The sequence below is a fragment of the Nicotiana sylvestris genome, chromosome 5 (genome assembly GCF_000393655.2).
Source record: "Nicotiana sylvestris chromosome 5, ASM39365v2, whole genome shotgun sequence".
Lineage (NCBI taxonomy): Eukaryota > Viridiplantae > Streptophyta > Magnoliopsida > Solanales > Solanaceae > Nicotiana > Nicotiana sylvestris.
This window is the reverse complement of record NC_091061.1, coordinates 33,671,002-33,680,612: the sequence shown is the minus strand read 5'-3', so window position 1 is coordinate 33,680,612 and position 9,611 is coordinate 33,671,002. Positions and strand designations below refer to the sequence as shown.

General features: G+C 35.0%; 1 protein-coding gene across 1 annotated transcript; it reads left to right on the top strand.

Annotated features, from left to right (window-relative positions):
- The first annotated feature begins 1,953 nt into the window (after positions 1–1,953).
- On the top strand, positions 1,954–9,367 carry LOC104238542 (isopentenyl-diphosphate Delta-isomerase I). The gene is made up of 6 exons (XM_009792927.2): positions 1,954–2,182; positions 3,745–3,800; positions 7,950–8,041; positions 8,351–8,453; positions 8,566–8,703; positions 8,895–9,367. Exons 1-6 carry the CDS (start codon positions 2,118–2,120, stop codon positions 9,146–9,148), a joined length of 708 nt encoding a protein of 235 aa, XP_009791229.1. The 5' UTR covers positions 1,954–2,117; the 3' UTR covers positions 9,149–9,367.
- Positions 9,368–9,611: the final 244 nt, after the last annotated feature.

Genomic DNA, 9,611 nt, shown 5'->3' with positions numbered 1-9,611 from the left:
ATATATTTGCTTTTTGTATAAGAACTCAAGGATAACATTCAAGATTGAAAAAATCAATCAGCAATGATCAAGGAACGCATGAATTGTCATACAAGATTGAAGGAATCAATCAGAGGCAATCAAGGAAAGCAAACGTGATTAAAGGAAGAAATTAATACTGACAGAATCAATCAAGGCTAAACTAAAGGAATCAAATAAATCAAGTATATCGAAGATCTTGCAGAATATTCAATCAAGCGTCTAAATCTGGAAGGATCAAGATTCCGGGATAGCGCACAAGGGAAAATATTTTAAAGCTTCTCGTCGGTTAGACCCATTGCGGAATAACCTTATTCTTGGAAAGAATCAAATCTCTTGGGTTGACAAATCTCTCCAGAATTCATGCCTCTCTCAAAGTATTTAAACTTGTAATCACACCTTTGCAAAATATACTTTGATCGAACTAAACACCCTTTCTTTGTTCTACTACCAACAAACATTGTAGCTCTGCTAAGATCTCCTGTGTAACAAGTTAGAGAAGAAAGAGAGAACAACACTGGTAAGGCATTGTATCAAAAGAAATGAGTGATATAGGAATTGAGCTATAGGTGTAGATCACACCATCCTCTTTGTACTCGAAGAAACTCATTCACTGAAAAGAACTACCTTGCAACCCAAGGGGACTGGGCTAGGATTCACATTGAATCCGAACCAGTATAAAAATTCTGGTGTCTTTAATTCCTGCATTTAATTTCAACATCTTAAATTCTGTCGTTACTGTTATCTAGTTATTACATCTAGTCGACTAATTGAGAAACTAGTCAACAAATAGCAATTAAGTTTAAAAAATAAACAATTCACCTCCCTCTTGTACTTTCAAATATGTTCTCATTTATAAATTTTTTTATGGAATAAATCATAACAACTACAAAAATCTAATATGCAATCAAATTTAATACTTCTTGATATAATATTATAGTTGTTGTCTAATAAAATGAAAATTAAATTTAACTCATAAAATTATTTCTGATTATTACCAAAACAAAGGAATAAGTTTTAACTTTTTAAGTAGGAGTATTAAATTAAACAAAATACAAAAAAGAAATAAAGGGGAGAATCTAGGTATAAATTTTATGTGGACCCCCAATGTTGTTGGTATAGGTGTCCTCACTTGACTGGATTTATTTCATGAATCTAACAACAGGATAGGAAATGAATCTGGCACGTGATGGCGCACGTTTCTTTTTCAGATTTTTGTCATTTCTGTATTTCATTTTACTACTTGTCATTCTTTCATTTTTAGCGTATCCAAGGAAAGCACTTTTAATATTTTAAAAATTAATTTAAAATTTATTTCATCTATAATTGTGCTTAAAAATAAAAATATTGTTTTAAACTGCATATCTAATCAGATATCAACACATAAAACGAGCGGACTATAATTGATCTAGAGTTTTATACTTTTTTTATTGCAGGCATCAAATAAATAAATAACTACAATCAAATATGCCAAACTTGACTTTGACCGATAATAGTGAGAAAATATCAGCTAAACAGCACTAGTATAATTGAATAGGACATTTGGATAATTTAGAGGCACTAGTGATTTTTTCGATCAAAATTAGAAAAGAAAGACAATTCAATTGGAAAATGCAGGTTTACTCATTCGCAATTGTTATGTTTCATTTTTGTTCTTTTTAGTGATGATTTTTACTTGAACATTTTTTTTGAATAATTTCAAAAACCTCTTCTCAAGTTTCCCTTTGTAACACTAATCTTATTTACGAATATTTTGCCTAACTCCTATTATTAGAGGAAAGGTAGTGTAATAAATCATTTCTTCTTATTTTTCTTTTTTGGTTATACCATGTTGTTAAATTTGTTACCAAAGTTGGAGTATTTTTTAGTAAGTGACAGAATTAGGTAATGGTCAAGGTAGGGAATAATGTAAGGATGGATAATAACAAAAGGGGAATAATCAACAAATGATGGCGGAAACTCCAATAACAACAAAGGTCTAAGCCATCTTATTCAAACCTGTCACCTTAAATCTTCTCCTATAACTTCTTCTTCTTCTTCTTCACCCATTACTCTCACTCTCTTCTTCTCCAATCAAAATCTCACTATATTTCTGCAAAATGGGTGATGTTGAAGCTGATGCCAATATGGACGCTGTCCAACGCCGTCTCATGTTTGAAGACGAGTTCGTTCTCTCTCTCTCTCTCCTCCCTTATACTAATTGTTTGATTTTTGCTAGAAAGTCTACTTGTATGTCAATGTGGGATACGTCTCAGATTTAGAGCATGTCTAGAACCTCCAATTTGCTTTTTTAGACAGAATGTTTAGTTAGTTACAATTATTAGAATGAAATTGAGCTTCAGTAAAGCAGAACAGATACAGAAGTTTCTTACAGCCAACCTCAGCTTGTTTGAAATTGGTTGATTGATTTTTCATTTAGATTAATTAATAGGCATATGGTGTTTTTTTTATAACTTAAAATCATTTTCTAGATCTTTCTGGCTTTTGATTGATTGGGCATAAAACTGGTCATGTGTGAAAATCGTACAAGTTATACAATAAGGCATGATCATATAGTTATCAAAAGTTAACAAAGAATGTCAATGTATTGACAGAAGCAAGTTATATGAAGTAAGAATTAAAGATATCTATAAAGGAAAACTACTACTCTCCATAAGTGACAAAAGTCATTTTTCTCCTTTTCATCGAAGGATTTTTCATAACATTTTAATTCAAAGTAACCAAACACTAGAAAATGATTTCATCAAAGAACACATTTTTTAGTTGAGCGTATATACTTTCATGCCCAACACAATTTAATATGTGGTATTGGATTCAGATTTGTTACTTTCTCAAGGTAGGGCTCCGCCACTTTTTGGAAGGGATGTCAAATGACACCCCTTTGCGGGAAAAATATACTAAATTATATTGACCGCATTAACCAAAAATATACTGTCTAGGTAGGTAAAAAAAATTTATATTTATATATACTATATATTGACTCCCCTTAATTTTCTGATGCGTTTACTTTAATATATTTTGACACCCCTTAATAAAAATTCTGGCTCCGCCACTGGGTAGACGTAAGGTCTGTGTACACACTATCCTTCACATACCCCACTTGTGGAATTACACTAGGTCTTCTGTTGTTGTTTTTGTTGTTGGTATTGGATTCAGATTTAATGTGAAATTACTATGAAGATTTAAGATAGGAGAGTTGCTTTGTTGTTTTGTTTGCGACATCAATGAATTGCAATTGGATTGCTACTGTTTTAATTATAAGTTATGCCGTACCTGCTATTCGTTTCTTATATTTGGGAGAAAATACTTGACTTTCTAAATTTAAGGAAGATTGCTATTCTACATGCAAGATCAGATCTAATTTTTGCCTCTTTAATTGGACCAAGATTTGAAGTTTATGAGCTTTGGACTTGCATACGAACCCATAGCTCATTGTAGTTATTGGGTTCGTAATTTAATATAGAGACATATTTAATGGATTTCCTAATATAAATACAGGGTCTAAGCAAAAGCTATTGGGTTCGTTTGAACCCGCACTTCATAAACTAGCTCCGCCTCTGTGCTTTTGTGAACTTAAGTCGCAAATTTCATGACTCAGAAAGCCAATCTGTTCTGGATTTTCTTTCAACTTCTTGTCGTCAATGTTTGATCTGCATTGATAGAGTTTCAGCAACTTTCTTACGGTTTTCTCCTGGTTTAACACTTTCTCTTCTTTAACTCTTGCAGATGTATTTTGGTGGATGAGAATGACCAGGTTGTTGGGCATGACACCAAGTACAATTGTAAGTTCAGATTTTTGCTTTGTCTTTGGAACTGTACTGGTTTGTTATCTTCTTGTGTAGTTTCCTAGGTGGCTGAATTTTGATATTGAAGGTTTCCGTAATTCAATGACAAATTGTCAATGCCATTTCATGTTAGGTAAATGCAATCAAGGTAGTTTGGTGGTGGATAATCTAGAATTACAAATTTTCTAACTTCATTCATATGTTAGATCCCTTTATAAAGTGAAAAAACCACAACTTTCAATTCCGTGCTTATCTTCTTTAGGTGATAGCAACTATTGAATCAGACAACATCTTTGTCACTTTCAAAAATAAAAGGCAGATAATTCATAATGATTTTTCTTTTTGCTGATTTTTGTATTCAGCGAATATATGGTGGATTCTTTCTCTGCGCATTGTTGTTAAACAGTCTCTTTCTGCCCCCTGCCTTGGTGCTGGATGCACTTTCTTTCCCGGGCAGTTTCAACTAAATCATGATGGTGTCTTTTGCAAATCTAAGATAAATAAATAAGTCCTCTATCAAACTGTTTAAATGTTTAAATGAGTTGGCTACACTATTCAATATGGCGCAACAGACAGAATTTCAAGTTGGTTAGCGCATAAAAGAGAATTTGGCCACATGAGGGGAGCATGTTGACCTGAAATAGGAAAAATAAATGTCTCCTTTCTGTTGCGGAAGCCAAATGTATATAGTGTGAAAGAGTCACAACTACTATACCAAAGTTATAACAGCCATTAAATAATAAATAAGACAATAAGACACCAAAAAAAGGAACACCAAAATTTACAAGGTTCAGCCAATTTTTGCCTACTTCTTCAGATACAACCAATAATTTATTCCACTCTAAAAATACAAGTGAAATAATACTAAAGAGAGAGAAGATACAAATGCCTTAAGAAGATGAGAAGGCAAATGAGAGGTATGTGTTAAATCCTAAACATTAGGGCTCTTTTTATAGGGAAAATTCCCAACCAAATTGCCAAATTCCCGATGTGGGACTTTGACATCTTCAACAAATCTCCACCTAGGTAAAATTCCACATCTTCAATTTTCTCTCAATAACAAATTTTGGTTGTGTCTTCAGTATTCAAAAATTCCCAACCAAATTGCCAAATTCCCGATGTGGGACTTTGACATCTTCAACAAATCTCCACCTAGGTAAAATTCCACATCTTCAATTTTCTCTCAATAACAAATTTTGGTTGTGTCTTCATCGTCAATCTTCAGTATTCAACAATGTTAATCAAATCCAAATAATGTTGAAACTTGACCGCAGTCACCACTTTTGTCAGCATATCAGCAGGATTCTCTGTAGTATGAATTTTCTTCACCGTGACTCCACCTTCCTCTATGATTTCTCGTACGAAATGATACCGAACATCAATGTGCTTCGTCCTTGTATGATAAACTTGGTTCTTCGCTAATTGAATAGCACTTTGACTATCACAAAAAATTGTGATACTTTTTTGTCCAATACCAAGCTCTTTTAGCAACCCCTAAAGCCAAATTGCCTCCTCCACAGCCTCTGTAATAGCCATGTACTCTGCCTCTGTTGTGGACAAAGCAACTGTTGACTGCAAAGTGGACTTCCAACAAACTGGTGCCTTTGCAAAGTAAGCACATAACCAGTAGTTGATCTTCCTTTGTCCAGATCACCCGCAAAATCTGAGTCACAATATCCAACTACAGACCGATTGCCTTCCTGCTAAAAAACTAACCCATCTACAGTATTATGAATATACCGTAGAATCTATTTCACAGCTTGCCAATGCTACTTCCGTGGATTATGCATATATTTGCTAATAACTCCAACAACTTGTGAAATGTCAGGTCTCGTACAGACTATTGCATACATCAAGCTACCAACAACATTTGCGTATGGTACCCTTAACATATTACTCCCGTTCAGCTTTATCTTTTGGCGACATAGTAGTACTTAGCTTAAAATGGGGAGCAAGTGGAGTACTAGCTGACTTAGTCTTCTCATCTATGTCAAAACGCAGTAGTACTCTCTTCAAATATTCTTTCTGAGATAAACATAGTTTCTTTGAACGTCTATCTTTTATTATCTCCATGCCAAGAATTTTCTTTGCCTTACCCAGGTCCTTCATCTCGAACTCCTTCTTCAGTTGAATCTTCAACTTATCAATTTCTTCCGAATTCTTGGAAGCTATCAACATATCATCAATATATAAGACAAGATATACAAAGGAACCATCTTTAAGCTTGCGCAAATACACACAATGATCATATTTGCTTCTCTTGTACCCTCTTCCAAGTCTCCATGTAAAAATGCAGTTTTTACATCTAACTGAACTAGTTCCAAATTCATCTGTGCTACCAAAGCCAACAAAACTCTAATGGAGGAGTGTTTCACGACTGGAGAAAATGCCTCATTATAATCAATTCCTTCTTTTTGAGCATATCCTTTGGCCACCAATCTTGCTTTGTAGCGAACATCTACTTGGTTAGGAAATCCTTCTTTCTTTGCCAATACCCATTTGCACCCAATTGCTTTCTTTCCTTTCGGGAGATTGGTCAATCTCCATGTGCGATTCTGATGAAGGGACTGCATTTCTTCATTCATGGCAATCCTCCACTTATCTTCTTCTGAACTTTGGATTACGTCTTTATAAGTGGTAGGAACACCATCAGCTACAATTGAGGTTGCACAAGCCACTGTCTCTCCGCAACAATTGGTATCAGAATTTGAGGACGACCCCTCACAACAATTGGTATCATAGCCAAGGTTCTGTCTGTATATGCTCTGTGGTTGCAGCATAGTCTGATCTTCCACACCAGAAAAGATTTATCTTGGTAACTGAGTCAAGATTCTGTCTGAGTATGCTCTGTGGTTGCAACTTAGTCTGATCTCCGCACCAGAAAGGAAATAATCTTGATTTGTGTTGTCAGCTATTAAATAATATTTGTATCAAAATGAGAGAAAATAAACAAGAAGAATCTACACCATCAGCTACAATTGAGGTTGCTCCCATTTTGACACAAATATTATTTAATAGCTGATAACACAAATCAAGATTATTTCCTTTCTGGTGCGGAAGATCAGACTAAGCTGCAACCACAGAGCATACTCAAACAGAATCTTGACTCAGTTACCAAGATAAATCTTTTCTGGTAGTGGAAGATCAGACTATGCTGCAACCACAGAGCATACTCAGACAGAACCTTGGCTATGATACCAATTGTTGCGGAAGCCAAATGTATATAGTGTGAATGAGTCACAACTACTATACCAATATTATAGCAGCCACTAAATAATAAATAAGACAATAATTTTCTACCCGTTTAAGCTTTTGGATTAGCCGATTAGGTGGTCATATAATTTAACAGTGTCCTTTTTGGAGAGATCTCTGCTTTATTCTTCTACCAATTTTATCTAACTGCTTAGATAAATTTAGGAGACCTATTAGCTAGGCTGACCTAGTTGGAACTTTATGCTGTGAAAATTTGAGTTGACCCAAATAACCTCTAAAGAGCTTAATTATCGACAATTATTAACTTTGCATCACTTGGAAAAGTCTCGTAAAGAGTCGAGGAAGTCCAGATTCTTTAACTTTATCAGGTGGCTATTTGGTGACAATTCTTTGTTCCTATAGAAGGATGGGTATTATAGAGTGGATGAATAGAAGGGCATGCAGCAGTACTAGATCTGCTGCACTCATATTGCACCGACTGAAGTGTTTTATTGTACAGAAAGGAACATGAAAACACGCCCCTCGCATTTGTTTCCTGAGTGAAAGGTTATATAGAAAGATTAGAATAGTAAACTTTTTTCTCTATTGTGTTTATATATCTGGTAATCAAAGGTGTGGATTTTATGCGTACACACCACCCTTTCCAGACCCCATTTATGGGATTACACTGGGTTTTTTGTTGTTGTTGTAGCTAAGTAAACTCTAGATTAGAAAAAAGTAAACTCTAGGATATGATTAAGATAGGATGAAAGGATGACTACTATTTCACATTCAGCTTTTAGCTGCCACGAAAATAGTAAGAGAGGAGAACTTCTCTGATTTCCACTCACAACCGGGACAAAAAAAAAAGGAGAAAGCATCACATTCTTGTTTATATGATCATTGTTTTTATGTCTAATATTTTTGCCCAAATAATCCACTATTGATGTGCAGGTCATTTGATGGAAAGGATTGAATCGTTGAATTTGCTGCACAGAGCTTTCAGTGTATTTCTTTTCAACTCGAAGTATGAGCTTCTTCTTCAGGTATGTGGCATATATAAGGTGCAAGTGTTGTAGTGTAATTGCTGTCAAAAGACCTCAGTTGTTATTTTTCCTTTCAGTACAAATTGTTACAGAAAAGGCTGATAGAAGTAATTTGCTGAATGATTACGTAGTACACTGGCAGGAGTTCTTGGTATTGTCAGATATCATCTCAATATTAGAATATTAGTATTGACAGAAGCTATAAAATAAGCAGTCATAAGTTGTCAAATTATTGTAGTTGAGATGCATTGTTGTAGCTTTCGAAGATTAAAATGCTTAATATATGTTATTGTCGCATTCTATGTGTAGCAACGATCTGCAACAAAGGTAACCTTTCCTTTGGTATGGACGAACACATGCTGCAGCCATCCGCTCTACCGAGAGTCTGAGCTAATTGAGGAGAATGCTCTTGGTATGTTTTTTGAGCTGAAATTCTACTTTTTACCCCATCTTGTTTACCTCATTCTATATCATAACTTCTAATTAACTCTATCTAAATTCTACGCCATAATTTCAAACTTTAGGTGTAAGAAACGCAGCACAAAGGAAGCTTCTTGATGAATTGGGTATTCCAGCTGAAGATGTCCCAGTTGACCAGTTCACGCCATTGGGCCGTATGCTTTACAAGGCACCCTCTGATGGAAAGTGGGGAGAGCATGAACGTAATAACTCATCTTCTTTGTACTTGAATCTTAGCGCATATAGCATTGTAGAACTACTTTCTATTTTTTGCTAGGGATTTACTGGCATAAAACATTTATTGCTGCTTTTGGTCTCACAGACCGGCTAGAATGTAGGTTGCATAGGGTAGAATAGGTATAACTCGTGGTTAATCCTTCCCTTTTTATTGCAGTTGATTATCTTCTATTCATCGTCCGTGATGTTAATGTGAACCCGAACCCGGATGAAGTTGCTGATATCAAATATGTGAACCAAGAACAACTGAAAGAACTTTTGAGGAAAGCAGATGCAGGTGAGGACGGTTTGAAGCTATCTCCTTGGTTCAGACTAGTCGTCGACAACTTCTTGTTCAAGTGGTGGGACCATGTTGAGAAGGGGACTATCCAGGAAGCTGCTGATATGAAAACCATTCACAAGTTGACTTAAAAGGAGCCAAACTTTTAACATGGTTGAACAAAAATACATTCCTATTCCTTTAAACTGATAAACTTGGCAGTAATGTTCTCAAGCTTTCCTTTTGCATCCCTATGTTTGTTGTCTCTGTGAGAAATAGAACAGAAGTATTTTTGAATTGATCAGAACTTGTAACATAGATTTGTCACTGTTGAATCTAAATAAACTAGCTTCTTGCTTTGTGCTTGGAAAGTTTTATGTTGTCCGAAATTTTCTGTATCATATGATTGAATTTGCCATTTTAGCTTCAGTGAGAATGTGAATCAATGACTGAAGAAGTCTATGAAAGTGCCATATTGAGGGTTAGTAATGCCACTATCTTCCATAAGTTTGGGGCTAAAACTTAATCATTTTCTTAAAGCTATAAAACGAGCTAACTGGTGTTCATTTGCTAAAACAGAGCTTTGGGATGACACTGTTATAGTTGCACAGTTCT